Source organism: Telmatherina bonti, assembly GCF_933228915.1.
Source record: "Telmatherina bonti genome assembly, chromosome: 15".
Taxonomy (NCBI): domain Eukaryota; kingdom Metazoa; phylum Chordata; class Actinopteri; order Atheriniformes; family Telmatherinidae; genus Telmatherina; species Telmatherina bonti.
In genome coordinates, this window is record NC_136613.1 from 38,975,222 (window position 1) to 38,996,212 (window position 20,991).

Here is a 20,991-nt window from a genome sequence, read left to right on the forward strand (position 1 = left end):
GTCGGTCCTCGAGGGCCGCTGTCCTGCAGGTTTCCCATGTATTCTTGTTCCAACACATCTAGCTTCCACTAAATGGATCAAACTGCCAATGACGTGCACAACTGATTAAGCTCTACTACTAATTAATTTGAATCAGGTGTGTCTGAGCAGGGATACATAGAAAACCTGCAGGATTCTGGCCCTCGAGGACCAGAGCTGGACACCTCTGGTTTAGAGAAATGATTCATTACATTTCATTTGTTGGGTTGGAGCTCCCTCTGTAGGATAACTGTAGTACTGCGGGTCATTTTCTGTAGTATTGATGTGTATGGGATTGCTAATCTCCAGTTAGTTATGTATCCATTTGTTCTTTCTGTTGCAGATAACCACACATACATTTACCCATACACACCCCCATACACATATATGGATATGCCGGCCATTAACAACTAGTTGTATGCTTGTACCTCCTTGCTGAACCTTCAGTAAACTGATCTGCACTGCACTGCTGGAGTTTGCCTGTTCCTTCTGACCGAGGACGATTCAGTTGACGCACTGTGGAATATCAGCTGTGACATATACATCCCTTTAACAGATACATTTGATTTTCATTTATAATTTTTGTGTGATTTTGTTGTCAGAACATGCAGCTATGGAAAGAACAAAGTATTTAATAAAAATATTTCATTCATTCAGATCTACGTGTTAGTGTTCCCTTTCTTTTAGCAGTGCATTAGTCATGGAAGCAATATTTCAGCAGAGGTTGCAATATTTATAAACAAGCTAGAAGGTGATGTATTAGAAACTGTAAAAGCTTCTGACGGATGGTGGGTGATTGTCCGATATTACGGGGCTTCTGGAAAAGGAACAATGACTTAAAGGATGAACACTTTAACAACATTATACATCTAATTGACACCTTCTCTGACTTGAATGGAGGGCATAAACAAAAGTTGAAGTTCTTCCAATACAAAACAAGATATATTGCCATAAAAAGATGTAAAATGATTAAAGCCACTGTTAAACAGAGAATAAATGAAATCTCTAAAGAAAATGCTACTGAAGATGAAAAAACAAATAAAAAATTAGTCTACAACTAGATGAGCCATATCTAAACCTGGCCAAAGGGGCTTGTATAAGATCTAAAGCCAAATAGAGGAAGAACTCTGCTTATTTCTTTGCTCTGGTAGTCTTCACATCCTGACAGAGTAAAACATGGAGGTGGAGCAGAGGACAGGTCTGCTTTATCCAGAAATTACAGGTCTTTGGAAAGTACTTGGGGAATTTCCCATCTCATGTTGGTGAAATGTTCTCACAATAAACATCAATGTGTGAGGAGAAAAAAGCAGAGAATCAGGCATCTGGTAAACATCTATTTATTAGTTTTCTTCACATTTGTTGAGCTGTCTACACAAAGATTCATCACAGCTGTGAGCTTGCCATTAGCTTCCATGGCCATTACTTATTCAGACTCTTCACATGTAAATGCTAGATCCAGGCTACGGAGCAGAGATGTGCAGGAAACAGACGGTAGAAAAGTTCTGAGGCAAAGGGCTGATGTTCACTTCTGGGAAACTTCATCCAGCTGGGGCTCTGAAACATTCACATGAACATGAGTCATGTCACAGGTGATGATGACCATCATCATCATCGCACACTGCTGATGAAGAATCCACTTACCTGAGAATTTAAACTCTGGGAAAGATGTAAGGTCTCCACCACCATAGAGCCTCTGAAGCTTCACTATCTCCTCCGCCAGAGCCTTCTCGTACTCTGAGCCTGCATCAACTAGCCCACCAGCTGCCCTGCAGACACAGAGGTCATCACCAGGTCTGAAAAACCACAACCTCCAACCCCAGATGGACATCGTCACTGATCACCGAGTCCTTACATACTGAGCACAAAATAAAAATCACAGACAGGCTGGAGGAGACCTGGTCCTTGTGGAAGGAGGCAGAGCTTGGGTGCAAAGTTGAGCAGTTCCGACTAGATCTAGTTGGACTCACCTCGACACATACTGGTAGAGGAACCAGTACACTCGAGAAGGGCTAGACCTTCTTCCATTCTGGTCCACCATCCGGCGGCTCAGGAGGGGGAAGCAGTGCTCCATCAACACTGTGTACAGTGGAGGTGGGGAGCTGCTGACCTCAACTCGGGACGTTGTGGGTCGGTGGAGGGAATACTTCGAAGACCTCCTCAATCCTACCAACACGTCTTCCCATGAATGCGGACTCTGAGCCGGTCTGTCGTGGTGAAGAAGGAGCTGAGCCAGAAGGCGAAGCTCTCGATTTACCAGTCGATCTGCGTTCCTACCCTCACCTATGGTCATGAGCTGTGGGTCGTGACCGAAAGAAGGAGATCTGGTATCCAGGCGGCTGAAATGAGTTTCCTCCGCAGGGTGGCCGGGCTCTCCCTTAGAGATAGGGTGAGGAGCTCGGTCATCCGGGAGGAGATCAGAGTAGAGCCGCTGCTCCTCCGCATCGAGAGGAACCAGTTGAGGTGGCTCGGGCATCTGGTCAGGATGCCTCCTGGACCTCCCTGGTGAGGTGTTCCAGGCACGTCCCTCTGGGAGGAGACCCCGGGGAAGACCCAGGACACGCTGGAGGGAGCCCCCCACCCCCCATAGAGCTGGCAAATGTGGTTGGGGAGAGTGCAGTCTAGGCTCTCCTGCTTAGGATGCTCTACCCGCGACTCGACCCCAAATAAGCAGCAGAAAATGGATGCATGGATGGAGTATAGCAATTATATAGTATATAGTTAGTACTACTTACTGGCTTTGTGCTGAATACTGGCGTATGGAGTCCAAAAACAGCTTCTGAATTGGGTCAATTTGAACTGAGAATAACAGGAAAAAAACAAATGAATGACATATTCCACACGGAAAAGCTATTTTCACACTTTCTGAAATCATCCATCCATTTGGCAACAACTTCTAAATCTGGTTTTAAAAGTACCCATCATGCAAAAAGCAGCACCTGGGAGTGTAGACAGTAGGCAACTACAGAAGTTGGACAGAAAAGAATATGCAAAAACAGGTCAGTTATGTTACAAAGTTGCTGTGACAGGTCATGCTATACTACACATTTATAGCATCCCTGTAAGCTACACAGATGGGTGACAAATTTGAATAAATGACAATCATCTGATTAAGACCTGAGGCTCAGATTAAAGTCCAGCACTGATTATGTTTAAATATTGAGATCATCAAAAATGTGATTATTGTTGGGAGAGAAACAGCGGATGTTCTGGTGTGAAGATACACAGGTGAGAAACTGCTGACTGCACATCGTATGAACGTTACAGTCCAAACCTGCATCTCTGTATTCTGCTCCTCTCACCTCCTGAAGATAAATGTCTACATGTTTTCGCATCTTGCTGCCACTTCAGGGCAGTAACCCAAAACCTGGTGAAGAATCTGAGCTGCTCCTGGATGTGTTGGACCTGATGCTGGTGCTTTAGCTTTGCTCTGCTGTGGAAAACACAGATGGGCTTTAAGTTGGGAGTGAAACTAAAAGTTAAATAATAAAGATCGTCCAGAACTACTGCCATCTGAGTGTTTTATCTGAGCTTATCAACATTCATATTTTTTGTTTTGGCTGCTGCTGGCTATAGTCGGTTCTTTGCGACTATAGCAAGCTGTCAGCCAATCAATATTTGACTATTTGATCAGCTGTTTATGGAGAACTATCTATCTGAGAAAAAGACAGGTTGGTGTTTCTGTGAAACACCGGCTAAATTTCATGTAGTTGTTTTGGTATTTTTTGTTGATTGTTGATTTAATTGGTTATGCTTTAGTATTTCTTGCAGTGGGTTTACATGTAATACACATGAGCAATTTTGAACCCCAGCCCATGTATGTGTCCTTGGGCAAGTCAGTGACACCCTGAGACAAAGAGGAGTAGTATATATGGAGAGGCTCATGATTGTGTTCCTCAAGATGTCCTGTATGGGACATTGGTGCCTTTGCTGAGAGTCAGTCTGCCACTGATCCCCCCCCCCCCCCCCCCTCCGCTGTCCATTCACTTTTTCATTCCATCTCAGAAAATGGTAAATATACCAACAAGAGATTATAACTGGGAGAAGGTCGTGATGGTAACTGGTGACGGCCAGGCAATGACTGTTGCTTAATGAAGCCACACAAATGGCAAAGGAGTCAGCCTTCCACGAACTATCAAACATCAAACCACACAAGTTTATGTAGATGTTACTTTAAATTAAATATGTGCACACAGATTTTGGGCAAGATCCACAGCCTCTCCTATGCCAATGATGGAGTAATGATGTTCATCATGACTGTAGTGGAAGGCAGCAGTAAGCAAAATAATTTGTGGACTATCTTACTACAAACAACCACATTACAAGTGCAGGCAGGATAGAGCCTGGAGATTCTGATTGAGGAGGCATCACAGGCATGGTCTTCAAGCCCAACAAGTCATGGAGCATTGTGATAGAAGGAACGTATTTGATGTGTTCAAGCTCAGAGTCCAGGGAAAAATCACCCCAACATTAGGGGAAGAATCCCATCAAGCTACCTGGCAAGTTCAGGTCCTGAGAGCTGTCATTTCAAACAGCACAGGCTGTTACCAGTATTTTTATAGTTACCAACCCTTTTTAGGGGTACTGAAGACCTCAGCTGATGCAGAGAAAAGGTAAGTCAACAAACATCTGAAGGAGTAACCCAGCAGCCCTCCTAGCCTCACAGTGGTAGGAATCTAGATCAGGTCAGGCCAGATCCTGTACAGGAAGGGTTCAAGGTACCCAAGATCAAGGAGGCAATGATCCTCAGAGACTCTAGAGATGATCTTGCCAGTAGTGCTATGGTAACAAGGACAAATGCAAGTTGACAGCAGACACTGTGGAACATCAGGCCCAAAGGTCCCTGAAGTTGAGGGAGGGCATTGACAATCCTTGAACTGGTAAATGGGGACCGTGAAATTCCTATTTCTATCAGTAGAGCAAGGAAAGTGTGCAGGAATGGAGAGAAATGGTCCAGGTGGAAATGCAGCACCAGGTAGAAGAAGCTCAGGAAGCTGTTAAACTAGCCAGGCATGTTCCCCAAGTTGCTAGTCCCAAGAAGGAGAGTCTCCTGAGCAGAATGCTGGAGGCTAGAACTGTTTCACAGGAGCTTCCTTCTGATGTCAAAACACCAATTTCCAGCAAACTTGAAAATGTGGGACCTGAAGGAGGGATAACTGAAAGAACTATGTGGAAAGAAAGACTTGTCCAAATCCTAATGGCAACCTAATGAAGGTACAGGGAGGGACATGATAAAATGTAGTGATTGCAAGCATCCTGGAGCAGGCCAGAAAAAGCCACAACAGCCACACAAGCTACAGGGACCACTGATGCAGTCCATCCAGGCAGAATAACTGCAAGATAAAAGGAGTCAACGATCTGAAGACAAACAGTGGGATACGAGAGAAAATATGGCTGTTTCCTAGTGAAGGATGAGATGACGAGAATCTTCAAATCCAAGACCACGGTCCTCAGCCAGAAAAGCGTGGAATGTCCTCTCTGAGTTAGGAATGAGACCCTGCTGCGCATGGAGGACTTCAAGTATCTTTAGGTCTTGTTCAAAAATAAGATCAACACGTATTGGTGCTGCATCGGCCGTATTGGTGAAGGAGGAGCAGAGAGAAAGGTACAAATTTATCACTTCACTGGTACACCTATGTTCCTGCCCTCACATTTGGTCACCAGAAATGAGAAAAAAGAAAGGTCACAAATACAAGCAGCTCAAAAGATTGTCTTCTGCAGGGTGTCTGGGCTGTCATGGGAAGATAGAGTAGGAAGCTCCGTCGTCCAGGAGGGGATCTAAATGGAACAACTGCTCCTCCACATAAACCAGATGAAGAGGCTCAGGCTGCTTATCTGTTTGACATGCCTCCTGGATGCCCTCATGATGACTTCTTCCCATTGGAAAGAAGCCCTGGGGAAGGCCGAAAACATGCATGTATCTCAGCCGACCTGGGAACACCTTGGGATTCTCCCGGGTGAGCTTGAAGTAGTGAAGGGAAAGGGAAGTGTGGCCTCTCTGTGTAAGGTCTGCCCCATGACCTCACATGAATAAGCGGTAGAGAATTAATGGATGCAATATCTAACTTCCATTGTAGCATATTTGCTGTGGTGTTCTGTTGGGTGAGGGTAGGCTCTTATTATGGTATGGGTCAACCTGATCACTTAAAAGGAAGGGTCAAAGACGCAAGTTTGCTCTGGTAAGGGATGACCTTCAGCCTCTGATAAAAGGTTTCTATCTTTATGGGAGTGATGACAACAGCTGTTGTCACAGTGGTGAAGGCTGTTCCATTTCAGACTCCTGACACGGTCTTCAAATGCTTTGTCCATTTCTCAGATTGAGAAGATGACATGTGGCGCAGTCTTTAGAAGTGGTGACAGGAAGGAAGCCCTCTGAAGGCCAGAACCACAACAAAAATACAAAGCCTTGCCCAAGGACACTAAGACCAGGGAAGCAGAGGAATGAACCAGCAGCACTCCTGCAGTGCATAAATGAGGGACCACTGTCCACCATAATAAAAACTACCATACATATAAAGGTCCATCCACCAATAATGGTTCAGAGAAATAAAAGTCACAAAGGATGAGATTTCATTTGTCACCCATCTGTAGGTTGTCAGCAGTCGGATTGCAAAGCAGACCAAATCTATTTTATACACAATTACACACTTTTAAAACTTATTCTTGGATTTTACTATGAAATGCTTGTTGAAGTTTAACTCCACTCACAGCAACCAGGGTGCAACATCACCATGTGCTTTACCATGAAGACAAAGAGGGAGGAACGTGTACGTTTTAGTTTTATCCATCAGCATAATCCACCATGATATTAAACCGCTCATGCCACTCCCAAATAAGTGTCACAAGTGTCTGGCAGGGAAGAGGAAAGAGTGCAAGGGGAAAAAGATAACAGGCAATGGCTGGAACTTTAACATTATCCTTCACCAGTGGGAAAACTTCCAGGTAACATTGTCTTTTAGTGTCTCGCTGAAGTACAGTATATTATTTGGAAATTGGCAGTAATAGAAATACTTTCTGTAATGTTGGAATATCTTAGGAGAAACTGTGTGGATGTTTAAAGCAATAAATACATGGGAATACAGTTTTAAAAAGTGATGGGTGAAAGCTTGGACACACTAACAATGACAAAGAACCCAAAGAAACACATGCAGTTAGCTGACAGACATTAGTAAGACGCGAACTCCTCCCAGAAATAAAGCAGACTATTAATGTCACACCAAAATGCTATCACATAAACGCATGCCTCACATGAATGCAGCCCCAAGTGGAACACACACATGGAAAAAGCATCGGGATTAAAAATGCTTTAAACATAAGAGGGGGGCAAGGGTGTGTGTGGCATGAAGAAGATGGGGTAGTGTTTGAATGTTGTAGGCTAATGTGCATCTCTTAGGTACTGTTAGAAACGAGCAGTGTGAGGCTAGAACAAAAAGATGAATTGCATCTCTCATATCAGGTATCTTTACTATTTATCCTTACACTGATCAAAAGAACTTGACTACTGTATTTTATATAAGTGGTGATGAAAATGTTTGCTGGTAGACTGAAGGGTCCACAGAGGAAGAGAGAAGGATTGTGGGGTAGGGGGAAGTTGTGGTGTGTACCCTCAGATGGTTCAACAGCTTCAGCAGGGGCCTCCGTTTGCAGCTCCTCTCCTGCCGCCGCTGCAATGACTGGAGCGGGGTCCCCCAGCTCCTCGCTGCTCTCTTTCACCCAGATAGCTTCAGCTGCTGTTTCTGCCTCAGGCTCGGGGGTCGCCTCCACAGGAGCAGCCTCTAACCCAGGCTCGGGGGTCGCCTCCACAGGAGCAGCCTCTAACCCAGGCTCGGGGGTCGCCTCCACAGGAGCAGCCTCTAACCCAGGCTCGGGGGTCGCCTCCACAGGAGCAGCCTCTAACCCAGGCTCGGGGGTCGCCTCCACAGGAGCAGCCTCTAACCCAGGCTCGGGGGTCGCCTCCACAGGAACAGCCTCTAACCCAGGCTCGGGGGTCGCCTCCACAGGAGCAGCCTCTAACCCAGGCTCGGGGGTCGCCTCCACAGGAGCAGCCTCTAACCCAGGCTCGGGGGTCGCCTCCACAGGAGCAGCCTCTAACCCAGGCTCGGGGGTCGCCTCCACAGGAGCAGCCTCTAACCCAGGCTCGGGGGTCGCCTCCACAGGAGCAGCCTCTAACCCAGGCTCGGGGGTCGCCTCCACAGGAACAGCCTCTAACCCAGGCTCGGGGGTCGCCTCCACAGGAGCAGCCTCTAACCCAGGCTCGGGGGTCGCCTCCACAGGAGCAGCCTCTAACCCAGGCTCGGGGGTCGCCTCCACAGGAGCAGCCTCTAACCCAGGCTCGGGGGTCGCCTCCACAGGAGCAGCCTCTAACCCAGGCTCGGGGGTCGCCTCCACAGGAACAGCCTCTGTCATGGGCTCAGGGGCAACCGGTTCTGGGGTCGCCTCTGGGGGAACGGCTTCGACCACGGCCTCCGGAGCCGCCACAACAGATGTGACCTTTGCCACAGGCTCAGGGGTTGCAGCCTCTGAAGCTGTCTCAACAGCAACGGCTTCGACCACAGGCTCTGGGGCCACCTCTACGGGGACGTTGGTGAGGGCCGGCTCAGGGACAGATTCCACCGCAGCTTGATTTTCTGCAGCAGGGGCTTCTGTGATCGGAGCAGCAAGGTCAGTGACAGCGGTGGGAGGGGCTTCAAGCACTGGGGCAGTGGTTTCCTTTCCAGAGGTGGGTGCCACAGTCTCGGGTGCAGCAGAGGTGGGGGTCTCCGTGGCTGGTGGGGCAGAGGTGGGGGTCTCCGTGGGTTTGGTTGAAGCTTCTGTTGCTGCAGTAGCAGCTGCTGCTGCAGAAACCTCCTTCTTCTGAAATTCATATGGCTTGTGCTGTACAAGTTTTTCTATGTCGAAGTATGTTTTAGCCTGGTTCTTGTCTAGGATGAAGGAGTGCAAGCAGACAGAATTCATTAATTTTTCTTTCTTTTTTGGAAGAACCTGGTTGAATGGCAACATGTCCTCTATAAACCCACATCTGGTTTTAAAATAATCCAGGAATATAATGGAAAGGAAAACTTCACATGTATGAGTTATCCAAAGTTGAAACAGCAAAATAAGTAAGGCTTAAATTTATAGATTGTGCAACTGCGGTGTGTTTCTAGTCCTAAATGGTCTGTGCATGTGGTTCCATTCGTACTGCAGTCTCAGGGTAAGATATGGTCTGCTACACCGCCACATTCTCTTCATCATTAAAAGCAGGAAAATGAGGACTTTGTTCAAATCTGTTACCCTCGTTTCAACTTCTCTAACTCACTTGTAGGCATTCTGTCATTTAGCTGAATGATTTAAAACTCTAAAACAAACAACGAATTTGATGGTGGGGGTCCAGAGAGGGTGCAGCACGACTCGTCCACGCAGCAGACAAACAACTGAAGTATGAATGTAACCTGATGCAGACCATTAACTGGCCCTCAGTACAATCGTAAAGAGCAGCAACACACGCAGCGATGGTGGCTCCTAAAGGAGGATTTAGTGACGTTATTGTGAAAACAGGAGGATGGAAAGTCAAACATGAAAGCGATGAACTGTGCTACAAGCATCACTGAATCGCAGCAACAAGGCCGACAAGATGAATCTACACAAAGCTGTCATCTCCAAACCCACCAGTTTACAAGGATCACTACCTGCAATTAAAGTAGATTTTTGGGGGATTTTAGATGATAAAACTACATTTAATATCCCCTAAAATGGTGCCAGAATGGGTATTCACCCCTAAAGTCACTTTGTCGAGCCAGTTCTCCAGCAGTTTCAGCCAAAGCTCCTTCAGCAGGTGTGACGCTATACGACTCTCCCTGCTTTGTTTCCGGCAATGACCACATCAGCTGATTCTCAGTGTGCATGAAGCTGTGGCAGGAGAGGCGACATACACAACCCTGCTTTTTATTAAACCACATCTGGCTCATTTTCACTGACCAGTACAGTTCAGGTCTGAATTTTGTGAGTTTCCATTACATAAAAGGGTCCATTCAGTTAACTGGGCCTCTTTTGATTTCAGGCGGAAAGGAGAATACTATGCAGATTTCCAGAGAAAATACTGGTGTCCCACAATACAGTCTGCTGACTGGGAGACAGACATGTCACTTCTGATTACAGAAGCAATCAAAAGAGACCAACCACAAATAAAGTTTGGTTGTTCCATTTACTGTTTACGCGATAGAAATAGTGGAAAACATGCGTGTCCTTTGTGGCTTGTTTGCCGTCTTCGTTGTTGGCCGAGTATGAAGCCGTGCTGGATCATTGCTACCCGTAAACCTAAACATTGTTTTCAGTTGTCCTGCTCATCATCGGAGCCCAAGTTGCTCAGAGGCACAAGTTGTTGGCAATCTTCTGTTCAAACAAGTTCGCTAAAGGAGGAAGAGTGCAGTACGGTATGAGCAGTGCACTCCCTCCTCCGTAACGTACGTTATGGGAACATACCATCAGGTAACATCCACATGCAGTCAAAGTGCTCCAGGTCCTTCAGGCAGTTCCTCCTGAGCTGCAGCCACACAAGTATGAGTTTTGATGCACCAAAGCTGACAACTCGCCATCAACATGGTTGTAACTCAGCTGATTCCACGATGCCAGCTACATGTCTACACAGTGATCTGAGACCGAGCATCTTTCTGGCTTGTAAAAGTAACAGACGAAACGGCACCAGGTTTCCAGGGATGGACTCGCCTACAGGAAGCAAGGATGTGTGGAAGAGGCTTAGACTGCATACTGGGTAAATTAAATCAACTTATTTTCTCACTTCTGAAGATAACCAGATTTTATTTCAAGGTTACTCTTCATAACAACTCTGCCAGCCACCAGGTTTATGTTTTGTATTATTCAGTACTGATTAAAAGCCACTACATGCTAGATGCACACATCAGGACTCAAGAAAGTGTGCTGGGGCTGGGTTGATGACATGCAGGCCACAGGTCGGGGATCTGTCCTGGGTGGATTATGTATTATGGACCCTTAGCTTCTAAGTCCATATTGGCCCGTTAGGGACCCCCAACCTACCCCACGGTTGGCTGTGGCAGAGATGACACTCTGCAGTATTTTAGATCCTCCTTGGACTGTGCTCCTCGGTACAAAGACCTATGATGTGATTCCTGAGATTTAAACACTTGTCACTGCTGCCTCCTTCTGTAGTTTGTCAACCATCACAATGTCTGGTTGGTTAGCCATTACCAATTTATCAGTCTGGATCTGGAAGTCCATATACCAGGTTGTCTTTCCTGCCTCCATCTTCCACTCTGCTCACTGTTCTGGACTGTCTCAGTGACATGTCTGTACAGTCTACAGCTGGGGGACTCAGGGGTGGACTCTCCTATCTCTGGGGCTGAAGTCGCTGAGGTGGTCAAAAAGCTCCTTGGCGGCAAGGCCCCGGGGGTGGATGAGATCCGCCCGGAGTTCCTTAAGGCTCTGGATGCTGTGGGGCTGTCCTGGCTGACACGCCTCTGCAGCATCGCGTGGACATCGGGGGCAGTACCGCTGGACTGGCAGACTGGCCGTTGGCTTCATCTGGTCGTGATCTCCAGCTCTCACTTGAGCGATTCGCGGCCGAGTGTGAAGCGGCTGGGATGAGAATCAGCACCTCCAGATCTGAGACCATGGTCCTCAGCCGGAATAGGGTGGATTGCCCTCTCCGGGTCGGGAGTCAGGTCCTGCCTCAAGTGGAGGAGTTTAAATATCTCGGGGTCTTGTTCACGAGTGAGGGAAGGATGGAGCGCGAGATCGACAGACGGATCGGTGCGGCGTCTGCAGTAATGCGGACTCTGCGCCGGTCTGTCGTGGTGAAGAAGGAGCTGAGCCAGAAGGCGAAGCTCTCCATTTACCAGTCGATCTACGTTCCTACCCTCACCTATGGTCATGAGCTGTGGGTCGTGGCCGAAAGAAGGAGATCTCGTATACAGGCGGCTGAAATGGGTTTCCTCCGCAGGGTGGCCGGGCTCTCCCTTAGAGATAGGGTGAGGGTTATGATGGATATATGGATGCTGGATGGATGGGTGGATGATGGATGGATGGATGGATGATGGATGGATGGATGATGGGTGGATGGATGGATGGGTGGATGGATGGATGGATGGATGGGTGGATGATGGATGGATGGATGGATGATGGATGGATGGATGATGGGTGGATGGATGGATGGATGGATGGGTGGATGATGGATGGATGGATGGATGATGGATGGATGGATGATGGGTGGATGGATGGATGGATGCTGGATGGATGGATGATGGATGGATGGATGATGGATGGATGGATGGATGATGGATGGATGGATGGATATCAGCAGGTGTTGTCATGATGCATATGGAGAGTTGGGGTCAGTAAAACTGGACCTGTGCAGGACTGGTTTTGGTGTGCAGGATGTTTTCTGAACACAAACAATTATCTGCATCTAATGCTTCATCTTCTAGCTTCCCTGCGGTTCTATGTGGTCCGGTTGCCTCCCTGCGGTTCTATGTGGTCCGGTTGCCTCCCTGCGGTTCTATGTGGTCCGGTTGCCTCCCTGCGGTTCTATGTGGTCCGGTTGCCTCCCTGCGGTTCTATGTGGTCCGGTTGCCTCCCTGCGGTTCTATGTGGTCCGGTTGCCTCCCTGCGGTTCTATGTGGTCCGGTCTGCAAGCGAGCTGAGCCCCCCGACCAGAATGAATCAGAAAAGTGTTTTTCTGCTTCATGCCTGATTTCTGACTTGGATAATATTCCTACCAGAAACAGAGCCACTCGCTTTAACTCTACATGTAAGTCGTGCTGCTTCCGAAGCACAGGAAGGATTCTGTCTACGGTTTCAGATCCGAAGGATTTTTACTGTGACAGTGGGAAACAGAGGCCTCCTTTTGTCACTGTCTGTCACTGTCAGAGCGATGCTTGTAGCACGGTTCAGCCTCCGTCAGAACCTGACAGAAGCTCCACTATGCGCTGACGGTAGCTTACCTGAGCCAAACTTTTTCGGTATTTTCTTGGAACCTCCAGACTTTGAGCTGAAGGCTGCAGCTGCAGGAGCTCTGCTCAGACTGATCCAGCTCTCAGCCTGCAAACACTGACAACACAAAGATCATCAGCAGCAGTGTGATCGGCCACACCATGATAACATCCCAGAGCAGCAGGAAACCAGTCTGGTTATGCTGGTTAAGATGGCAGCCACAGGGGTTATTTCTCTGTTGCTTGGCAACAAACCTCCGACAGATGGAAAATCTGTGTCTTTTAAACGGAGACACAATAAATGTGGGGGTGTGCAAAGTCGGTCCTCGAGGGCCGTTGCCGTGCAGGTTTTCGATGCATCCCTGTTCCAACACGGCTGGCTTCCATTAAATGGTTCCAGCAACCGAAGTTCTGCACAATGAGTTAGAACGGGGACACGTGGAAAACCTGCAGGACTGTGGAACTCGAGGACCCCTGGTTTAGGGAGCGGACCTGGGCCCCCCTGGTTTAGGGAGCGGACCTGGGCCCCCCTGGTTTAGGGAGCGGACCTGGGCCCTCCTGGTTTAGGGAACGGACCTGGGCCCCCCTGGTTTAGGGAGCGGACCTGGGCCCCCCTGGTTTAGGGAACGGACCTGGGCCCTCCTGGTTTAGGGAGCGGACCTGGGCCCTCCTGGTTTAGGGAGCGGATCTGGGCCCTCCTGGTTTAGGGAGCGGACCTGGGCCCCCCTGGTTTGGGGAGCGGACCTGGGCCCCCCTGGTTTAGGGAGCGGACCTGGGCCCTCCTGGTTTAGGGAGCGGACCTGGGCCCCCCTGGTTTAGGGAGCGGACCTGGGCCCTCCTGGTTTAGGGAGCGGATCTGGGCCCACCTGGTTTAGGGAGCGGACCTGGAACGGACCTGGGCCCCCCTGGTTTAGGGAGCGGACCTGGAACGGACCTGGGCCCTCCTGGTTTAGGGAGCGGATCTGGGCCCACCTGGTTTAGGGAGCGGACCTGGAACGGACCTGGGCCCCCCTGGTTTAGGGAGCGGACCTGGGCCCCCCTGGTTTAGGGAGCGGATCTGGGCCCCCCTGGTTTAGGGAGCGGACCTGGAACGGACCTGGGCCCCCCTGGTTTAGGGAGCGGACCTGGAACGGACCTGGGCCCCCCTGGTTTAGGGAGCGGACCTGGGCCCCCCTGGTTTAGGGAGCGGACCTGGGCCCCCCTGGTTTAGGGAGCGGACCTGGGCCCCCCTGGTTTAGGGAGCGGACCTGGGCCCCCCTGGTTTAGGGAGCGGACCTGGGCCCCCCTGGTTTAGGGAGCGGACCTGGGCCCCCCTGGTTTAGGGAGCGGACCTGGGCCCTCCTGGTTTAGGGAGCGGATCTGGGCCCTCCTGGTTTAGGGAACGGACCTGGGCCCTCCTGGTTTAGGGAGCGGACCTGGGCCCCCCTGGTTTAGGGAGCGGACCTGGGCCCCCCTGGTTTAGGGAGCGGACCTGGGCCCTCCTGGTTTAGGGAGCGGACCTGGGCCCCCCTGGTTTAGGGAGCGGACCTGGGCCCCCCTGGTTTAGGGAGCGGACCTGGGCCCTCCTGGTTTAGGGAGCGGATCTGGGCCCACCTGGTGTACGGGGTGAGCTACAGAGGTGAAGATGTGGACCGGACACGTTTTGCATCTCTTAAAGATAAACTACGTTCTCTTTAAAGCGGTCAGGTACAAGAACTGGCCTGAAGGTCGTAAAAAGAAGACTGGAGGAAAGGATCAGGACTGGATTGGACTGGGGTGACTGGACAGGACCGTAAATCTCTGCAGACATGGCTGCTGTCACATGGTCCCGTTCCAGGACTGTTCTGGGTCGGAGGCCTGCAGGTATTTCCACCTGCAGCCAGACTAGCAGCTCCTGGTTTGATCTCCTCAACAGGTTGTGGGACAGTCCGGATCCGCTCGGACCGAGTCAAGCCCACCATGACACACTGGTTTCCAGTTCAGGACCAGCACTTGGAGGCTCTGAAGTTTTACCTTGACACAGCTCAGCCGTCCTATCCTCAGCAGGGAAGCCGCCATCGTCCTGCCTGGACAACACAAACAAGCAGATTAATCAGCTGCAGCACGCACGCGCCACGTGCACGCTCTCCAACAGTAAACAGTAACACTGAGCGCGTGATGAGCGTGACACCAGCGGGTGTGTGTGGGTGATGGGGGGTGCAGTTACCCAGAACGTGCTGCAGCTTTATGTAACAGTCAGGACCCCAGTCCTCCCCGCACACCGCCTGTCTGGAAATATGGATCCGACTCGGAACGGGGTTCGTCCAGGTCTTTGGTCCAGTTGTAGCCTAGAGAGAGACCAGCAGGGACGTCCTCACAGCAGCCTCCATACACATTAATACAGACTAATGTCTGCAGCTGCGCAGGACATTCCGTACTTTCACCAGGGGGCGTGGCTTGTCACGACCTTCCTCTCACGTAGTTTAAACGCGACACAGCTCTCTGCGTGGGCTCCTGCCATGCCGGCGTGACTTCTGTGGGTTTCTGTGGACACATCCAGGCATGACTTCTGTGGGTTTCTGTGGACGTTGGTTCCTCTTCACGTGCGACACGAAGCTCGTGGCAATACACAGCAAACAGAGAAGGTTGGACCTGCTTTTACTTCCCACCGCCTGCGGAACACTGTTAGCCTCTCCTCACAGGCAGGAGTCAGATGGTCGTTGTCATAGTAACGTCCTCACAGGCAGGAGTCGGATGGCCGTTGTCATAGTAACGTCCTCACAGGCAGGAGTCAGATGGTCGTTGTCATAGTAACGTCCTCACAGGCAGGAGTCAGATGGTCGTTGTCATGGTAACGTCCTCACAGGCAGGAGTCGGATGGTCGTTGTCATGGTAACGTCCTCACAGGCAGGAGTCGGATGGCCGTTGTCATGGTAACGTCCTCACAGGCAGGAGTCGGATGGCCGTTGTCATGGTAACGTCCTCACAGGCAGGAGTCGGATGGCCGTTGTCATGGTAACGTCCTCACAGGCAGGAGTCGGATGGCCGTTGTCATGGTAACGTCCTCACAGGCAGGAGTCGGATGGCCGTTGTCATGGTAACGTCCTCACAGGCAGGAGTCGGATGGCCGTTGTCATGGTAACGTCCTCACAGGCAGGAGTCGGATGGCCGTTGTCATGGTAACGTCCTCACAGGCAGGAGTCGGATGGCCGTTGTCATGGTAACGTCCTCACAGGCAGGAGTCGGATGGCCGTTGTCATGGTAACGTCCTCACAGGCAGGAGTCGGATGGCCGTTGTCATGGTAACGTCCTCACAGGCAGGAGTCGGATGGCCGTTGTCATGGTAACGTCCTCACAGGCAGGAGTCGGATGGCCGTTGTCATGGTAACGTCCTCACAGGCAGGAGTCGGATGGCCGTTGTCATGGTAACGTCCTCACAGGCAGGAGTCGGATGGCCGTTGTCATAGTAACGTCCTCACAGGCAGGAGTCGGATGGTCGTTGTCATAGTAACGTCCTCACAGGCAGGAGTCGGATGGTCGTTGTCATGGTAACGTCCTCACAGGCAGGAGTCGGATGGTCGTTGTCATGGTAACGTCCTCACAGGCAGGAGTCGGATGGCCGTTGTCATGGTAACGTCCTCACAGGCAGGAGTCGGATGGCCGTTGTCATGGTAACGTCCTCACAGGCAGGAGTCGGATGGCCGTTGTCATGGTAACGTCCTCACAGGCAGGAGTCGGATGGCCGTTGTCATGGTAACGTCCTCACAGGCAGGAGTCGGATGGCCGTTGTCATGGTAACGTCCTCACAGGCAGGAGTCGGATGGCCGTTGTCATGGTAACGTCCTCACAGGCAGGAGTCGGATGGCCGTTGTCATAGTAACGTCCTCACAGGCAGGAGTCGGATGGCCGTTGTCGTAGTAACGTCCTCACAGGCAGGAGTCGGATGGTCGTTGTCGTAGTAACGTCCTCACAGGCAGGAGTCGGATGGTCGTTGTCGTAGTAACGTCCTCACAGGCAGGAGTCGGATGGTCGTTGTCATAGTAACGTCCTCACAGGCAGGAGTCGGATGGTCGTTGTCATAGTAACGTCCTCACAGGCAGGAGTCAGATGGTCGTTGTCATAGTAACGTCCTCACAAGCAGGAGTCAGATGGTCGTTGTCATGGTAACGTCCTCACAGGCAGGAGTCGGATGGCCGTTGTCGTAGTAACGTCCTCACAGGCAGGAGTCGGATGGCCGTTGTCGTAGTAACGTCCTCACAGGCAGGAGTCGGATGGCCGTTGTCATAGTAACGTCCTCACAGGCAGGAGTCGGATGGTCGTTGTCATAGTAACGTCCTCACAGGCAGGAGTCGGATGGTAGTTGTCATGGTAACGTCCTCACAGGCAGGAGTCGGATGGTCGTTGTCATGGTAACGTCCTCACAGGCAGGAGTCGGATGGCCGTTGTCATGGTAACGTCCTCACAGGCAGGAGTCGGATGGCCGTTGTCATGGTAACGTCCTCACAGGCAGGAGTCGGATGGCCGTTGTCATGGTAACGTCCTCACAGGCAGGAGTCGGATGGCCGTTGTCATGGTAACGTCCTCACAGGCAGGAGTCGGATGGCCGTTGTCATGGTAACGTCCTCACAGGCAGGAGTCGGATGGCCGTTGTCATAGTAACGTCCTCACAGGCAGGAGTCGGATGGTCGTTGTCATAGTAACGTCCTCACAGGCAGGAGTCGGATGGTCGTTGTCATAGTAACGTCCTCACAGGCAGGAGTCGGATGGTCGTTGTCATAGTAACGTCCTCACAGGCAGGAGTCGGATGGTCGTTGTCATAGTAACGTCCTCACAGGCAGGAGTCGGATGGTCGTTGTCATAGTAACGTCCTCACAGGCAGGAGTCAGATGGTCGTTGTCATAGTAACGTCCTCACAAGCAGGAGTCAGATGGTCGTTGTCATGGTAACGTCCTCACAGGCAGGAGTCGGATGGCCGTTGTCATAGTAACGTCCTCACAGGCAGGAGTCGGATGGCCGTTGTCATGGTAACGTCCTCACAGGCAGGAGTCAGATGGCCGTTGTCATGGTAACGTCCTCACAGGCAGGAGTCAGATGGTCGTTGTCATAGTAACGTCCTCACAGGCAGGATGATGAAGAAGTAAAACAGCAGCAGGATCGGTTTGGACATCAGGTTCTGCTCAGAATGTCTGCTGTATGTATCCGGGTTGATTTATTTATCTTCTACACCTGCTTCCTGGAAACTTTTGATTGGATCTGTACCTGCTGGTTAAAGATGGTGGCATTCCAACAGCTGCAGCATCCAGAGCAGCGAGGATATAAATAATCTGATCAATGCCATGAAGACACGAAGAGATCGACCTGTTTCCACACACCCATGTCCTTTTTTCTTTTGAATTCTAATCGATCTGAATAGTTCAGAGGCTGAGTTTCACCTGAGTTCATCTTAGAACAGGTTAGACTGCTTAAATCTGTTGCCATGGTGGTCCAACTTGGGAGTTAGCTAACCGGTTTAGCAATGTTGATCATTCTGAGAGGAACCTGAAGTCACCTTGTTTAAATCCAAGTTAGTTCAGGACCATGATCCTAAAATTCCCCAAACAGAACAAACAATGTCCAGGTTTTGTTGTTTACCCAACAAAAGCTGGACATTACATTCAGTTCCATCATTCCAGGATTACTTTACTCATCCTAGGATTACTTTACTCGTTCCTAGGATTACTTTACTCATCCTAGGATTACTTTACTCGTTCCTAGGATTACTTTACTCATTCCAGGATTACTCGTTCCTAGGATTACTTTACTCATTCCTAGGATTACTTTACTCATCCTAGGATTACTTTACTCGTTCCTAGGATTACTTTACTCATCCGAGGATTACTTTACTCATCCTAGGATTACTTTACTCGTTCCCAGGATTACTTTACTCGTTCCTAGGATTACTTTATTTGTTCCCAGGATTACTTTACTCGTTCCTAGGATTACTTTACTCGTTCCCAGGATTACTTTACTCGTTCCCAGGATTACTTTACTCATTCCTGGATTACTTTACTCATTCCAGGATTACTCGTTCCTAGGATTACTTTACTCATTCCTAGGATTACTTTACTCATCCTAGGATTACTTTACTCGTTCCTAGGATTACTTTACTCGTTCCTAGGATTACTTTACTCATCCGAGGATTACTTTACTCATCCTAGGATTACTTTACTCGTTCCCAGGATTACTTTACTCGTTCCCAGGATTACTTTACTCGTTCCTAGGATTACTTTATTTGTTCCCAGGATTACTTTACTCGTTCCTAGGATTACTTTACTCGTTCCCAGGATTACTTTACTCGTTCCCAGGATTACTTTACTCATTCCTGGATTACTTTACTCATCCGAGGATTACTTTACTCATTCCAGTATTACTTTACTCGTTCCCAGGATTACTTTACTCGTTCCCAGGATTACTTTACTCGTTCCTAGGATTACTTTACTCGTTCCTAGGATTACTTTACTTGTTCCCAGGATTACTTTACTCGTTCCCAGGATTACTTTACTTGTTCCCAGGATTACTTTACTCGTTCCCAGGATTACTTTACTCGTTCCTAGGATTACTTTACTCGTTCCTAGGATTACTTTACTCGTTCCCAGGATTACTTTACTCGTTCCTAGGATTACTTTATTTGTTCCCAGGATTACTTTACTCGTTCCTAGGATTACTTTACTCGTTCCCAGGATTACTTTACTCGTTCCTAGGATTACTTTACTCGTTCCTAGGATTACTTTATTTGTTCCCAGGATTACTTTACTCGTTCCCAGGATTACTTTACTTGTTCCTAGGATTACTTTACTCGTTCCCAGGATTACTTTACTCGTTCCCAGGATTACTTTACTTGTTCCTAGGATTACTGTACTCGTTCCCAGGATTACTTTACTCGTTCCTAGGATTACTTTACTCGTTCCCAGGATTACTTTACTCGTTCCTAGGATTACTTTACTCGTTCCCAGGATTACTTTACTTTTTCCTAGGATTACTTTACTCGTTCCCAGGATTACTTTACTCGTTCCTAGGATTACTGTACTCGTTCCCAGGATTACTTTATTTGTTCCTAGGATTACTTTGCCATTGGTTAATGTCGATCTCTGCTACTTGGTTGTGAAACTTCATAATCCTGACATCCATATAAAGTCCAGACCCTAACCCCAGACGATCCCGGCATCAGTAGCATCGGCTGAAGCTCATGTCAGCCCGGCTGTCAGCATGCTGGCTGAGACGCCCACCAAACACGGTGGTGTGTTCGAACCACAACCACGTCTAAAGATCTGCTCTCCGTTTCAGAGAATCGTTTGTGTACGACTGCAGCCATGCTGAGAAGAGGTCCAAACCCTCCCAGCCTGACACCAGCAGGTACAACCAGGTTACGGTTCCTGCCGTGTGGAAGTTCGTCTTACAGCAGGTCTGGTTTGTGTTTGCAGTGATGGTGGCCCGTCAGAGGACACAGGAAGCGACAGGGTCCTCGCCTTTGCAGTGTCGTCGTCTGGGAAACTGGTGGCGTTAACGGATGACAGTAAACGGCTGGTTCTGTTGGAGTGTGAGCCATCATGGCGCTGCATCAGCATCAGGTGCAGCTTCTCCTCAGTCCTACAGCCCCAGCAGCGCCATGGCAACACCCGGTAACGGAGGTGTGTGTGTTACAGGTGGGTGGCGAGGAGGTGCACGGCGCTGGCGTTCAGCCAGGCTGAAGATGAGCTGCTGGTGGCGGATAAGTCTGGAGACGTCTACTCCTTCTCAGTGGAAGAACCAGAGAGGGAGGGGGAGCTGAAGCTGGGACACCTGTCCATGCTGCTGGCTGTGGTACGAGCCCACCTGCAGCCATCAGAGCACCTGGACCAAAGACGTTTCCTCATCCTGCCTCCGCTTGTTTCAGGCCGTATCCCCCGACGACCGCTACATCATCACCGCCGACCGCGACGAGAAGATCCGAGTGAGCCATCGCAGATCTCCGTACAACATCCAGTCCTTCTGCCTGGGTCATCAGCAGTAAGTGTGTGTGTGTGTGTGTGTGTGTGTGTGTGTGTGTGTGTGTGTG

General features: G+C 49.7%; 2 protein-coding genes across 2 annotated transcripts in view; one reads left to right on the forward strand and one right to left on the reverse strand.

Moving 5' to 3' along the window:
- Positions 1-1,339: 1,339 nt before the first annotated feature.
- Positions 1,340-15,365, reverse strand: LOC306766594 (uncharacterized protein). Its single transcript, XM_079254393.1, has 7 exons — positions 15,145-15,365; positions 14,952-15,004; positions 12,972-13,077; positions 7,620-8,936; positions 2,751-2,814; positions 1,660-1,784; positions 1,340-1,572 (listed from the first exon to the last, which is right to left on the reverse strand). The coding sequence occupies exons 2-7, from the start codon at positions 14,994-14,996 to the stop codon at positions 1,541-1,543; spliced, it is 1,689 nt and encodes a 562-aa protein (XP_079110519.1). The 5' UTR covers positions 14,997-15,004; positions 15,145-15,365; the 3' UTR covers positions 1,340-1,540.
- Positions 15,366-15,433: 68 nt separating this feature from the next.
- Positions 15,434-20,991, forward strand: part of wdr4 (WD repeat domain 4) — a 47,171-nt gene continuing 41,613 nt past the window's right edge. The window contains exons 1-5 of the mRNA XM_079254835.1: positions 15,434-15,562; positions 20,241-20,309; positions 20,378-20,524; positions 20,600-20,756; positions 20,830-20,942. Coding sequence (XP_079110961.1) covers positions 15,480-15,562; positions 20,241-20,309; positions 20,378-20,524; positions 20,600-20,756; positions 20,830-20,942 — 569 coding nt within the window. The 5' untranslated portion in view covers positions 15,434-15,479. The remainder of the gene's footprint in view (positions 15,563-20,240; positions 20,310-20,377; positions 20,525-20,599; positions 20,757-20,829; positions 20,943-20,991) is intronic.

What these genes read in the sequence shown, in the direction of transcription:
- LOC306766594 (XM_079254393.1), bottom strand. Translation starts at nt 14,996, where the DNA reads ATGGCGGCTTCCCTGCTGAGGATAGGACGGCTGAGCTGTGTCAAG. An exon ending in ACCGAAAAAGTTTGGCTCAG is followed by an intron (nt 8,937 to 12,971) that starts GTAAGCTACCGT and finishes CCTTCATCCTAG; the next exon opens with ACAAGAACCAGGCTAAAACA. An exon ending in CAGTATTCAGCACAAAGCCA is followed by an intron (nt 1,785 to 2,750) that starts GTAAGTAGTACT and finishes CTGTGTCTGCAG; the next exon opens with GGCAGCTGGTGGGCTAGTTG.